Here is a 14,981-nt window from a genome sequence, read left to right on the forward strand (position 1 = left end):
CAATCAAACTAATACAAACTAACGCTAGCTCTGCAAACATTCCCGACTCAATTGAGGGATTCTTCTAAGCTGTAAATCTCTCAATTTTACAACTTTTTTCCGGTCTATGCTCTAACTTCGAAAATTGGGTTAAGCACCCATGGTGCTTATCTTGTTTTGGTCTGCTGAGAAAATCTTCAATAAAAGCAAACCTGGGTCCAATTAACAGGAAGATAAACCAGAAACCCTAAATCAGCTAAGCCCGTAACATTTAAAGTGCGTTTTATTACACTAACTACCTTCAAGAATTGGACAAAAGAAACTTTTTTGATTAATTTACTCAAAACTCGTGCGCACCGAGGAATTTAGAGGCAAGAAGAGAGGATGCATTTCATCGAATTGCAAACTTCCTGGCTATTTCTTTGAGGAAATTTTCTTTGAACCCTGCAGTATCAAAAAAGGTTTAATATTGGTTTTAGTATTGAGGAGGAAAAATGGTCTTAATGTTGTCATTTTTGCCTTTTTTTATTTGTTCAAATACCACTCAATGGCAAACCTATTAAGACTGCTCGTATCAGGGCGAAACCCTGATTGTTCTGACTGCATTTTAAAGTATTTGAAGTAGTATTGGTTTTTAAAAACGGGTGACATTTTCAAAAAAAAAATAAAAAATCAATGTTTTTAAAAATCACCCCGACACACGCTATTTAGAGTACAAGGTGATATGTTTCACATACAGAGAAGTATAAATTAGACCAAGTAGCATGCAGCATGCCTCAGTTCAATTTCTAGGACGGATCAGGTCTCCGCTTATTAATAGCGCGAAATATATCGCACGTTAATTAACCCCATTTGGCAATCTTTAAGCCCTTAATTTAACAAACAAGAATGCCCGTGTATCAGGGCAAAGCCTTAAATGTTCCGACTATCCCTTATATCATATCGAATAGTTTTTGGGATAAGAAATGAAAACTTACAAACTTTGGTTAGTATCGAAATGTAAAATTTCGAGTCGTACGAAATTAATACCACCAATTCTAGCCTCAATTCATTTTGGAACAACTTTGTTGTGCGGGATAATTCACCACGCATAAATAGTTTGCATTCTGCTTTAAGTATTATGAAAAAGTTTTTCAAAATGCGCATAATTTAGTCCAAAACATGGCCAATTTGGCAATTTTCAAAGCCCCAGAATTTTACAAAAATTAATTGGAGGTAAAATATCTTTCTCAATTTGAGCTCTCGCAGTCAATTTCTTTAATAGAATTTAAAAAATTTTAGTTGAAACTAGAAAACTACAATTTTGATCAGCAAAAATTGACTTAAATAAAAAACCACACCGAGCATAAATTTTCCGTTTTCTTCGTAAGTCGAAACAAAAATAATCACGTGGAGAATTTTTTAATTTTCAGCTCAAAAATGATCTACAAATGATATTTTTTGAATGATCAAAAAAAGAGCAGCAGTGTTTTGAAAACGGTTGATTTTGATTTGCATTGAAAATTTTCTGTCGGAAAAAAATCAATTTTTTTAACCAAGCGTTTTTCCAAAATCTTTAAATGAGCAGAATAGCCTGAAAAAATCAGATTTTTAAAAATTTGTCAACTTTAAGTGTTTTTCGAATTCAAATACAATTTTTTCTGCCAAATACTTTCAATGAAAAGCCGGAAATTACTAAATTCTACAAAAGAAATTGCATCTGTTGTTATTTCCACCTCAATCGATTTTTTACGATGAAGAGCCTGCAGGTTTTGATGGATAAAAAGGTTTCCGTACGTTTTATTGAAAATGTAACATCCGAGTTGAGCGACTTATCAAATAAACTATTGGAATTACGGGCGTTGACAGAAGAACAAAGTAGAAAACAACAAAGAGGAAAAAACCGGATAATTTGTTGACAAATTCAGAACCCAAGAGAGATCAAAGCGAAGATTGCGTTTCGAGAAATACAACAAGAAATATTTATTAAGAGTTTTTTTCAAAAAAATTTCAACGAGAGATAAAACGGTAGAAAGGATAAAAGCCTGTCAGATCTCACCGGGCACTCCCAAAATTGGATTTCTGCCCAGTGAATTTTGAATCTGTTCCGAAAAAAAAGACAATGTATAGTGTGCTCCCCAAAATTTAAGAAACATAGAAAAACCTATGAAAAGAAACAAAATGTTATTCGATATGCGTTTGTCTGAGTGTGACGCGGAACTAAGAGCGTTTGCAAGTGACATGGGACAAATAATAGCAACTAATAATTGTCTTGTGAAACTTTTGATAGCTAACGGAAATGAGAAAAATTGTGTGAGAGTCAAAAACAATCTAAGATATTGTTCGGTGGCAGCCATGAGCTTCAAAAAGACGAGATAAACAATTTTTTTCCTGAGCTGCTTTTTGAAAAAATGTTTTTTTTTCTTCGTTGCTAGGCCAATTTGGGCACTGCTTGAGCGTACATTATGGTGTCTATAGGTCACCGGAATCCAGAGAAAAGTCTATAATGACTTTTCTTAAATGCAATTCAATTTCACTTATGAAGTTTCCGTGAATTGTACGTTCAAATTATTGTAAGGTAAATTTTGTTGACATATTTATGTTGTGGCGGATTCTACAACCAGCGAATTTCACTACTTATTCCGGTTTCCGCAAAAGTAGGTAGATTCAAGAAAATGTAAAAGGTTTCAGCAAATAATACTTGATTGCTGAAAAAATGTAAGCAGAATGCACAATTGTAAGTGGACTTTGTAAAATGTAAGTGCAATTAGCAATATTGTTTTTTAAGTTGAACTAAACCAGTTTTTTTTGAACAATTAAAAATAGAGCAAGACTTTCTATATATGAAACTTCATAAATCCCAGAATATGCAAAATTATTTTTCTTGTTGAGTTTCTAACTATAGAACCAGTTGTTGAGGGTATTAGTACTTGAGATGAGGTAATGAGGGTAATTTCAATTTTGGGGGCAAGTACATCAGTTCTTTCAGTATTTGAAATTGGAAAAACCGAAAAAAAACGGTGACTTTGGCTGGTGATTTGGCATTGAGATACAACGATCAGGTAAAGGGGGTACGTGAGATTGAACTGTTGTCAGTAATTGAGATTGACTGTTGGAAGTAATAAAAATTGATATCGAAGGTGATCTTCCAGCTTGACAAACAATTATATTACAAGGCGTATATGTATATGTAATTCGAATCAGCAAGCAAAAAGAGGGTTCCGCTCAGGATGTTGAGCAATGCAGTGATTTAGCTATTTGTTCATGGAATCCAAAACGAAAAAAAAGATCGAAAAAAATTAGCAATGCCGCGAATTCCGCGACAAATCGTTTTTTTTTGCCAGCGGCGCAATCCTCTTAAAATTCTCAAAGTCAACAGTTTGGCCTCGTAATGCCTGTCTATATATTTTATGTTCCGACTTTCATAATGAAAGTAACAGAATATTTGTGCTCGGGGTGGGTTTTTTTTTCTTCAGACAAATTTCGATTTTTTAACTAGCCACTTTTGACGGAATTTTTTTTACATGATTCGAAAGGTATTGTTGTCCTGAGCTTAAATTTGAAAAGATATTTTAACTGTGATCATTTTCCGCAAAGTTATAGTGGTTTAAAGATTGTCCTTTTTGCCAATTTGGCCCAATTAACGCGCAATATATTTCGCGCATTTAACGCGTAAGCGGAGATTTAATCCGTCTTAAAAATCGTTCCAAATTCGTTAAAGGAAGCATATTTGCCAAATTGATTTTTAATGGGAGCGAAATCTATCACTTATTGCTATGCCGTAAATGATTTGTTACTAAGAGTGAAATGTATCACTTTGTACTTTATGTATCAAATTTTTTTATTTTATTTTATTACATTTATTTTTTAATGTTAATTTTGCTCCATAGACCTTAAAAGGCAGTCGGAACATTCAGGGTTTCGCCCTGATACGAGCAGTCTTGTTTAAAGTTAGGGAGGTTTGAAAACTGCTAAGTTGGCCCACACTGGGACAATTAAGGCGCGATTTGTTGGTTCCTTTAACATGCGTAAGCAGCGGATTGATGCATTTCAAAATGAATTGATTTGAAGCATTTGGTCGCAATATTTGGACACAACATGCCGAATACGTCAGTTTATAAATTAGATTAGCTTGTGGGGCATAAATTGAAGAAAAATGTGAAAATGATTTTTTTAAATATTATGTCGTCAATTAATAAATCAAAAATGTTTTGAATCGATCCTATGCAGTCAGAAAACGGAACATTCAGGCCTCCTATAAGAGCATCCTTCATTTTTGTAGTAGCAATACCAATGGATTTTTGGAAAAACTTTTTTCCTTAGCTCAAATCTAAGAGTTGCCAGTTGCCGTGCGCGAGAGATGCAACTTCTACATGCCTTTATTATTGCTTGCCTCTATAACAAATAACTCAACATTTCAATTTTTAGTAACAAATTTATCGTCGTAAAATTGAATTTCAGACTTGTTGTCAACTTTTTCATTAGAAATCAAAAAAAATCAGACGAGTGTTTTCCTCACTAAATTTTTTAAAAGTTTTTTTTTTCAAAATCCAAATCATAACAAAAATGGATTGCTCAAACTGGATACCTCATTTGAATCTTGAGAAATTTCTCTGACTTCGTCAAAATCGGCTGGAAGATTACACCCTAATCAAAATTTATTCTCGAATCTGGCGAGATTGGTCGAAACAAAAAGACACTCTACCCAGGAGCGAATCTAGGATTTTATCGATAGGGGAGCGGTTTTTCAAAAAATTGCGAAACTTTCGACAACATTTTTTTAGGTCGACCAAATTGATTTTTTGAGCTTTCCTACAGCACGAAAAAGACCCTAATTTGGCCAAATTTTCCTGCGCAAATAAAAAAAACAGCTCAATAAATCTGTTTTTGAGCAGTTTTTGGAAAGCTTTGATAAAAGATAGCGTTGTTTTGGCGAGCGCTCCCCATCAAAACTAGAATGGGCGCCGAAGGCGTCGTTAAAAAAAGTTTAGTGTCCCCACTTAAATCTGCTCTGACTCTACATAAAATCATTTTTTTTTCAAATGTATTCAAAAATAAGCAACAAAATAACGTGAAACAATAATAAAATCAAAATGCGACAAAAATAAGTAAAACCAGAAATATGCTAACCAGTTTTCGCAAAATGGGCTTTTTTGTCCAAAATGGCGTAAACAAGAATTGCTTGGATTTCATTTAACATTAAGTTCACGTAGCTTCCTTTGGGATAAAAACTGTTTCGCGAAACTCGGACATGAATTTAAATGAGAGAAGCTGAAATTAGAAAAGCATGGTGGAAATGATTGCTCACCAAAAATTTTTAAAATATAAAATTGGCGCACTCAAACAGGAAAATGATAAAGAGCGCACCTGTCTGTAAAACTTTGTGTAATTCAAAAAAACTGATGGAATGTGAAGCAATTTCTAAATGTCTTTGATTTCATATGAAGTTGTCATGAACCAAAACTTTTTCAAGATAGATTATCGTCTTTTAAATACTGTCGAGGTCATACCAGGGATAACAAACATCTTCTTTTTCAGAACAAATCTGAGCCTGAAAGATCAATTTACTTTTTGTTTTATGCGAAATCACACGCACCACTAAGAACACCTATCTTACGAGCTTCGGTTGAACGGCCCATCAAAACCTTGAAAACAAAAGTTTTATTTTGATTCAAAAAGAAGATTTTGAAGCACTCGACCAATACTTAGTCACTTTTTTAACGCTTGTTTTGAATAAGTACATAAAATTTGAAGGACAAGGGAAACTCAGAGCTTAAAATAGTTATTCAAAACAATAAACAAATAAACAGCATGGTCGAAATCGAGGTCGAACATTTAACAGCAACCAGAGACTTAAAGCGGCTATCGCTCACAAACGTTCAAAGAACGTTCAAAGAAAAAAATTATAGAATAAACGCAAAGCAGACTAACAAAAATGTTACTGTGCAAGTCTTAAAAAAAAATATATATATATATATATATTTTTTAAGTCAGTGTCATTTTTTATTAGATATAAAAATCTGAGCGAAAGGGTAGAACTTAAGCATTTTTGTCAGTCATGTAAAATATGCATATTGGAAAACAGTTTTTGAAGACAAATAACAAGGAAAACAAACAAAAATAAAAAAATCAATTTTTTTTTGATTTTTCAATCTTTCGTCCCAAATTTTTGAAGCTTTTGATTAGCAAGATGACGCTAAAAACTCCAAAATGTAACTTTCTTAGAATAAAACTAACTTTTCGAGGCTTAAATTAAGCATAAATAAGCTAATTGAAGCCAGCTCACTCGCTCGAAATTAGACAAAAAAAATCAAAAATTTTAAACCTGTTTTTCTGGACACCAGGAAATTTTTTTTTTGAAATTTTTTTGTTCGAATCACGACTGAAAGAGTTTTAATATGAATTATCACTCAACCCAGTCCGATCAATATTTGTGGTAACTGATTTTGCGTGGAATAAAAACTAAAACACACTCTAATACCAAGTTTCTCCCATTTTCAATGGCCGGAACAATAACAGCGAATTCTTAACAGCAGATCGACATAAGCAATCAGGGCAAAGACCAGATTTTCAGGTTAGAGGTAAAGCTGCCATTCTCGCAATGAAAACAAAAAGAGATACCATTCCAGATACCAGATACCAGATACCATTCGAAAAAAGTCCAAAAATGAATAAAACCATTTCAAGAAGGTCCCTTGAGGTTTTACTCCTGCGAGAAATCCTGCGCTAGTCATTCAGGGTGAGTTTAGAGTCCATTACCGGCATCATCTTTCAGTACCTGAGTTCGACCATATTTATAAATGGTATGCTGTAACGTTCAGCCAAACAGTTTAGACTGAGTCTTAGTAGAGTTTCTTTCGTCTCTGTGTTCAATGAATGAACTAATTGCCACTCAGTTTCGTCAAGAACTGCGCCTTCAATCATAATCTACTAAAAGTTTCTATCAATCAAATTTTTTGTCTCAGGTATAAATATGATTTTCTTACAAAACTGATTTTTTTTAATTTACCATTTGCACCGGGTTATTTGCCGCTTTTTGCCTCGAAATTTGATTCAAACCTCGAGATAATGAAAAACTATGCAAAGTGTTTGTTAGCTTCGCACATGATATATACAATCAAAAAAAAACATGCACTAATTTCGGGTCTAAGACTAAAATAATTAAAACCCCTAGTCTAGAATATTGCATTTTTAATTTTTAAACGAGCTCATTATGCCCAAGGTCTAACTAGCCACTAAATGGTCAATGCAAGCAGAAGTATGATCAAGTTTCTTAACTATATCATGTCTTAAAACCTTTTTGTCCAATTTGAAAGACAGATTAGACAAAATTACTCGCAAACCTTTTTCCCCTCCAAAATGAATGTTTTTAGGACTATCAGACAATTTTAAACCATAAGTTAAATATTTTTTTTTAGATACCGACCGAGAGAAAAATTTCTCAATTACCATCTATGGAAATATCAATCATTTGGTTTTCAGGTAAAACTTACGCTCGAAATTGTGAACGAAAAGCTCCAAGCAGCTTTTAACTGTGCACTAAAAATGTAGGTAGTTTATTTGATTTTTTTAAAAATTTTTGCACTGGTGCCTCAAAGCGTGCATTTGTAAAATTTTGCACAGAGGTATGTGGTGCAATGAGCAAGAAAAATTGATTTCTAAGAACAAATGTTTAACACAATTTTTAAAATGAGCGTTCATTATCTTGAAGAAGGTACTGTTACGGTTTGCAAATTGATTCTTCTGGGGTCTTCGGGAGTCGGCAAATCCAGTCTCATTCACAGATTCGTCCAATCAGAATACTCGAAGGTTGTACCAACTTCAGCTGTTCCGGAAGTCAGTACAGTAGCAGTTAACTTGGATGACAAAGGGCTCTTTTCCAGTTTCCGAACGCTCACATGAGATTTGAATCGAAAACGCATTTTTGGTAACGCATTTTTTTCAAAATATTACTCGCAGAGCCGATTGTTTCGGAAAAGTGAGGCCTGAATAAGGTGTTGAGAAAATTTGAACTACAAAAACTGGGAAATGTTTCCCAAAACCGCGATCCGAGCCTGTTCTAAAATGTAAAAATCTAAGAGTTAGGTCAACTTAGTCTTGAATAGTGGCAAAAAGATTTTATGAAGTTGAGCAGAAGGCGCTTTCTTTAAAAGCCTCAATTGATCGCTTGGAAATCCAAATGGTCTTTTTCAGTTCCACTGTCTTCCACTATTTTAGTTTTACTGTAAATGTTTGTTAACTGCTTTTTTGCGCGCCGTTTGGTCTGTATACAACAGAATGAGAAATGCAACGCAAAATTTTGGTCATTACTTTAAAAAAAATCAAAACAGGCATTTTATCCTAGCGAAGATAAATTTAAACCATTAAGGTCTCTCTGATTTACCAGGAGAGATTGATAAAAAAAAGCATAGTGGTAAGGCGTCAACTTAGAGATAGTAAGAAAGTGTATTTGATCCGCTGTCATTGCAATGCTATTGCGCGAGGACCCGCTCTTACCTCACTTCCGGCTTCAGTTTTATCGCAGCCTGACTGATTAAGGCTGCAATAGTGGTACCACATGAAAGTTCCAGACACACAAAAAACAGGCATGCTTAGATCCTCTGCCAATCACTATATCTCTACTTTAGCAAAAAATTGAAGATAAATATTTTGGGAAAGTTAGTCTTCTTCTCAAAATTCATAATATAACTCAGGGAGTAATTGAGCTGGACAAGAGCTTTGCGCAGTTGTGGTCGACCTTCAAATTTTTGATACACTTGGACAAGAAAAGTACGATTCATTAACAAATGCGTTTTACAGACAGTCGGATGCGGTTATGTTTGTATTCGATATCTCGAATCGGGAGTCATTCTACGACATCTCTCATTGGCTGAGACGTGCTCACGAGAATGGATGCATAGCAAGCGACGCCGATTCCGAAGACAAAAATTTTTATTACCATCTTTACGCAAAGTATTCAGTATTGGTTGGTAACAAATCAGATTTGAGCCATATAGAGCGCCGAGTTTCGTATTGGGAAGCAACATTAGTTGCTTCGAAGTTTAATTTGAAGTATTTCGAGACTTCTGTTGTTGAAAATTCGAATGTGTTTCTGGTCTATTATGACATAATGAAAGAATTCCATTTGAAGGAAAGTCAAATGGATGATTGGACGACTACAGTGAATACGTTTGGAACAGACTCTACTTTCAGACTTAGTAAAAGAGCATCGACAACTAAGAATGAGGGATTGGTAACCAAATGCTGCAGAAATTAGAATTGTTGATACGCAATTTGATGTTTTTTTTGTAAAATCAGAGCTTAGCATGGAGAAAATTATCAAAAAAGCACTAATTTTCATTTAACTAACTGTTCGCGTCTAATTGCATCAAAGAGATCCTAATGTATTTTCTGAAGAGCAATGACTTGTAGAGATCCTTCCTCCTAGTATTTATTGAGAACTCGGAAAATCAAAATTGATTGTTGAGAAGCACCTGCCAAAGTTCTGCAAATCTTCTAAAATGACTTCTACTCAATGCACTAGTGTCTGAGGGTGACACATTCATTTTGGTCACAAAAAAACTCGTGTCTTTTTTATCAGGAAAACAACAGTGTTTTTTATACTAGATAAAATTGGGGTTTTTGTAGAAAAAAAAATTCAGCCTGTGTAAAGATAGTTCGTTTCTATTAACTTCCCTCATTGAAAACTAAGTTATTTTGTTAAGCGAAGATTTTTTTCTCAACTCAAGTTTTTTTGCGTTTTTTTTTCCGTCTAAAACTTTCACGTGGTAACAATATTGCAACCGGAATCAGTCAAGCTGTGGTAGACCTGAAGCTAGAGGTCAAGTCCTCACACACTATCATTGCCATGGCAGGGGATCAAAAACACAATCTGACTATCCTAAAGTGAACGCCTTACCACTATGTTAAGTCATTTCTTTGCCCAGAAACTTAATGAAACAAATCTGTATATTTTTGGACAAAAACTTGAAACAAATTTGAATCGGATTTGAACCCGATAGCAATAGTTCATTATCATTATTGAAACAATGAATTTTCAAATAATGTAAAAAAAAAACGTTTTAGAAATGAACTTTCTAAGATTTTTGTAGAATTTTTTTTTTACAAGAATATCTTTTTTGAAGACTGAAAAGGAAAAGCAAGGATTACTGGTTCTGCTACTCACCACGTTCAATAGTAAAGAGCGTAGTGAAGACCCTTTTATAGGTCTTGCTGATTTTTTTTCAGCAAAAAGTCATCTGCTGAAAGTTACGTAAAAAGCACTCTCCAAATACGAACATAGAAATGGCGCAAAAAAACATGAAAGATTTCCAGTTTCGAATTTAATTGTTAGATTTCCAGCGGAAAAAAAACTTAACTTATTGATTGAAATTTCCCTAGTTGGGTTTATGTTATCAAGAAAGCGCTAATCATAAATTGTTCTAAAAGTTCAAAGAGCTTAAAGGGCATCCATTTTTTCTTTGAAATTTCAAAGTTGAGATTTTTTCAAGAAAGACTGTTTTTTTATGTTTACTTGCAATCATTACTGTTTTCCAATCTTCGATTGGCTATGTTAAATTGTATCAGCTGACAATTCTCGCACAAAAAATCTGTCAATTTTATTACAAATCGCACAAATTTAGTAAACAAATTTGCATTTCAAAATGTGACACACTTTGTGCTTTTTACTGATTCCTTTGGTGTTTTAAAAAAAGAGCTAAAATTAAATGTTTGCTGAAATTTTTTTCATTTAAATCTGGTGTTAGATACCAGCATGAAATATCACTGAACAATTCCACTTTTAACTGAAACACTTTTATTTCTGGTCCACTTCATTGGCAATTCGCAGCGTTAATTTCTTTATTGTATTTGTATAATTATAAATTTTGTTATTTTCATTTTTTCACGATCATTTTTTGAAGCTGTTGCGAGGCTTGTTTTTCTCTTCAAAATGGGCGATGAGTTGGATTACATTTACCCTGGCACAGTGTTCATATGTCTGGGTATTCTGTCCTGCGTGAACAGTTTCTACCTGTTCATCACAGGCAAGGTGTTGGAGTCTGGACTGTGCCAGAGTGTGACCATCTCTGTCAAGGGACTCCTATTCCCCCTTGAGAGCTTCGCCAGGACACTCTTGTGCATCATTGGTGAGGCGCACTCATTGCTCAGTTTTTACTCTGAGAACCCTTCAAAAGTTCCCTGATCAAGGCCACGCGTGGCTTTTATTTAGATTTTGAAAGGCGCTCTGTTAACAGTTCCGAGATCAAATATTGTAAACCCTGAGATTAAAGTCGTTTCGAAGTCTTAATTTAACACAACTAAAGTCTTAGATCCACCACTCAAAATATTTTATTCAAGTCCGAAGTCTTAACACCGTCGTGCCACACTTACTTTTGTCATAGTCGCTCCGAAGATTTTTGATAGTACCGCTAAACCTTAGCATTGTTGGACTAAAATGCTATCAGTTAAGCGATTATCAATCTCAAATCCTAAAATTGAGACCCGCGTAAAAAATGCTAATATTCATTTTAGAATTATATTCGAACTTTAGTTTCCGTACCAGGCATAAAAAATGTAATGGTAGGCCTTGAAATTATGCAACGGCAAACAAGCAGAGGCAGATGTCTTCTTTACTTGAGAAAATTGATCAGAAAGCTAATAGTTTGCGTGAAGTCTTCTGGGCAAGAGGACATAATGGCTAATGGAAGTCTGGGATAGCGATATTAAACAGGCACTGAAATTAGGGGCTGAGCGACAAATCGTAAACGGCCAGAACTCGAAACAAGCGACAATGCAAAACAAGGCATTGTTAAAGGTCGAGACTTTGATATGAACTTGAAAACTAATCCAATTGGTATGACCGACATAATTATTAGCCTAAATTGATAAAATTTATTTAAATTTGACCATGATCCTGAAAATATTCATGCTAAAGATCGATTATCAGGCTGAATAAGAATAAAAAATAGAATTAAAACTGGATGTGACTAATTAATTGATAAATTCTAAGCTTTATTCAAATGCCGATCATTTTAGAGTGATACTTCAATTTGTGATCCAATTTTTCGACTAATCTAATAATGATTTTTTTTTGGATAGTCGGCAAAAAAGGCAGTGCCTAAACGGTTTGCAATCAGTCACAATCAGAGTTCCACCAAAGCAGCAATTGTTCCTGGTTTAAACTGCTAGAGATATCACTTTAAAACGCAAGTCAAGACAGTTCATTTTTTACGTCTCCGTGAAGCTGCAAAAAGACGTCTTTTCTCTCAAAAAAAATAATTAAATTTTATTTAAACAAAAAGTAAAAGAAAAAATTGAAAAATCTTCCCATTGAGTTGGCCGTAGTGCAAAAAAAATACAACTGATTTTTTTCTTCGCATATATTCATGATATTATGTTATTTTTGTTTATAACCCGGTATTTCTTCTTTTTTTTATCTCATTGCTTAAGATAAAACTCGTGGCCTGATGTCACTAACATTAGTTAGTCTTTGGAAGATAAATTAGGTTGAAAAGTTGCTTCAAACATTATACCTCATTGAATGGTATCACAATGGTTCAAGTTTAAAGCAAATTGGCTTGATGTAAAAGTCTTAGAAGTCTTTTGTTGCCTTCAATTAGAACATATAGGTTATCTCTATTTTAAACCCGCGAAAAAGAGATTTTTTTAAAACTAATCGAAATGAAATTACTTCGGGGATGCTTGAAACATCAAGTGAACTAGGAATGGCTTCTCTGTCTTCAGTCAGTACACTAAATTAAAATACATAAATCAAGGTCCTAATTTCGAGCAATTTATCGGTTTTGAAATGTGATTTAATTGTTGAGGGGTTATCATGTTACGGGTTATAAAGTAAGGGGTGTATAAATAGGGAGTTAAATAACGCGGGGATAAACATTGGGAAACCATTTTTGAGCTATCTTTTTTCCAACTTTTGGATTACTGATTTGCAATTTGAATAGAAAATGTTATAAAAATTGCAGATAATTGGAAATTATTTTTTTCTGTCTCTGAATTACCACACGAATATCAGTTTATTTTCGACCCTGCTCCAGGTTTGTTTAAACCGTGCTCGACCGTGCTCGAGGTATGTTTCGAATTGGTGCTCGACCAAAACCCATGTCTCGACTATTTTTTTTTAGTCGTGCACTGACATTTGATCGATTCTAAAAGTCGAATCACAAAGTGAGCCCATCGAGCCAGGTGGCTACCTGCAAAGCAACCAGTTTTTTTAGTTGACCATAAAGTTTAAGTTTTATTTTAAAATTTAATTGAACGCAGGCACAGGATAAAATACTTTGATTTAGAAAATTGTTACTTCAATAAAATTGATATCAAGAGGAATCCACCACCAGCATGTAATGTATTCTTTGTAACGTCCTGCAAAAATTGGAAGATAAATTCCTAATTTTTTCTCAAATTTTATGTAACAGTCTACTTAACGTAGTTCTTTCATCACAAAGTTTGTTTTGCAATTTCAAAATAGCTTTAAATAAGAATAAAACACAGCAAAATTCTCAGCAAGAAAAGACGCAAACTAGTGAATCCTTTTCAAATGGCTTAGGAATCCTGATTGAGATCCTGACGACTTCGAAAGACAACCACTTTCTGCGCTCCCAGGACAGTCAGGAGATGCTCATCTACTGCTTCTACATGTTCGCCTCCTTCTGCGAGTGCGCCTGCATCCTCTCCCCCAAAATAGACCGCAAGCTGACCATGATAGCCTACGCCATGGCCTCCTTCGTCGAGTCCTACTTCGCCTACCACTTCATCGAATCCAGAGAGCAAAGCTGTATCACCGTGTGCTGGTCCCTTCTGGCATGTGTCCAAGGACTCACTTTTCTGCTGCAGGCGCTGGATGTGAACAATGCCAGTGTGCTGATTGTGAGGAATGCCAGTTTGATCATGCATGGAACGTGGCTGTACCATGTAAGTTTACAAATTTTGTTAATTTTTTTCTAATGTTGTTTTAAAAACTAACCTCAAATCTTTCAGATAATATAAAATATTGTGGAAGTTTTCACATTTTTAGTGAGTTTTCCCATAAATTTTTCTGAAGTTCGGTTAAATTTTTCCTACAACTGAAAGTGAAGAGAAAATTCGGCGCATCGGGTGTGCTTTTTCCTCTCAAGATCAAGTACCACAAGTGAAATCAAATAGATTCGAGTGATATATTATGAATAAAAACTTTCAGTCGTAATAGTCACATAATTTTCAAATAACCTATCCGGTCTTCACTCGTACTCAAGAAAAGCAGTTGAAAGTTAATTGTTTTTTATATTAAAACAGTTAAATTACAAAAAGAAATCAATACTCATGCCTGCCCCTGCACAAAAAAACGAAATAAAATTTAAAAATGAACAACGCAATGTTTTTCAATTTATTTATCCGGGCTTCTCTTGTATTCGCATCTGCATCTTATACAAACAGTAGTTAAATCAAAATAGCAAATTACTTTTTTTTTTCATTTCAGGTTGCCTTCTCAGACTACATCTACGGACCCACTGATGGCCAAATGGACCAAATGTACGAGGAAAACTACGATTTTTCTAGAAACAACCTTCGTGACCTTGAACTAGACCCAGTTTTAGTTGAAACCTACCAATCCGTTAAGGTATCCAAGGTCGCGTTCGACTTCATTCTGCATTTCTTATTAGCCTTCATGTTTACAGTGTGGAGTTTCATAATTATGTCAATTCTTTTACGAAACGAACCGAATGACCCCAGAGACGGGTCTTCTCGGCCGCTCGTCGACGACGAAGATTTGTCAGAATTCGAAGATGGCATTTTTGGGAAACAGGGCGACTTACCAGAATCACGGGTTATTCCTGAGAACGGAGAAGACAGTGGAAACGCCAACGAATCGGTCACAAATTTTGGGATCTAAGAGATAACTGCAAAATAAAATTACTTGAGATTTGACCCGATGATGGCTTGTATGGTTACTGGTTTGACTTAATTTGAGTTAATTTGATTTAATTACTATTCAGTTTCATTTTGAAAACATGCATTATAAGTTGCCAATTTAATTGTAACCTAAGAAA

At 34.5% G+C, this 14,981-nt stretch overlaps 1 protein-coding gene across 1 annotated transcript; it reads left to right on the top strand.

Annotated features, from left to right (window-relative positions):
- Positions 1–10,683: 10,683 nt before the first annotated feature.
- On the top strand, positions 10,684–14,974 carry LOC134841930 (uncharacterized). The gene is made up of 3 exons (XM_063858016.1): positions 10,684–11,084; positions 13,502–13,866; positions 14,411–14,974. Exons 1-3 carry the CDS (start codon positions 10,889–10,891, stop codon positions 14,822–14,824), a joined length of 975 nt encoding a protein of 324 aa, XP_063714086.1. The 5' UTR covers positions 10,684–10,888; the 3' UTR covers positions 14,825–14,974.
- The last annotated feature ends 7 nt before the right edge of the window (positions 14,975–14,981 follow it).

This window comes from Symsagittifera roscoffensis, chromosome 3, assembly GCF_963678635.1.
Source record: "Symsagittifera roscoffensis chromosome 3, txSymRosc1.1, whole genome shotgun sequence".
In the NCBI taxonomy this organism is placed as follows: Eukaryota; Metazoa; Xenacoelomorpha; order Acoela; family Convolutidae; genus Symsagittifera; species Symsagittifera roscoffensis.

Excerpts from the sequence above, each read along its gene's own strand:
- LOC134841930 (XM_063858016.1), top strand. The coding sequence starts at position 10,889 with ATGGGCGATGAGTTGGATTACATTTACCCTGGCACAGTGTTCATATGT. Across the intron at positions 11,085-13,501 it reads GACACTCTTGTGCATCATTG|GAATCCTGATTGAGATCCTG; the intron begins GTGAGGCGCACT and ends CAAATGGCTTAG. Across the intron at positions 13,867-14,410 it reads ATGGAACGTGGCTGTACCAT|GTTGCCTTCTCAGACTACAT; the intron begins GTAAGTTTACAA and ends TTTTCATTTCAG.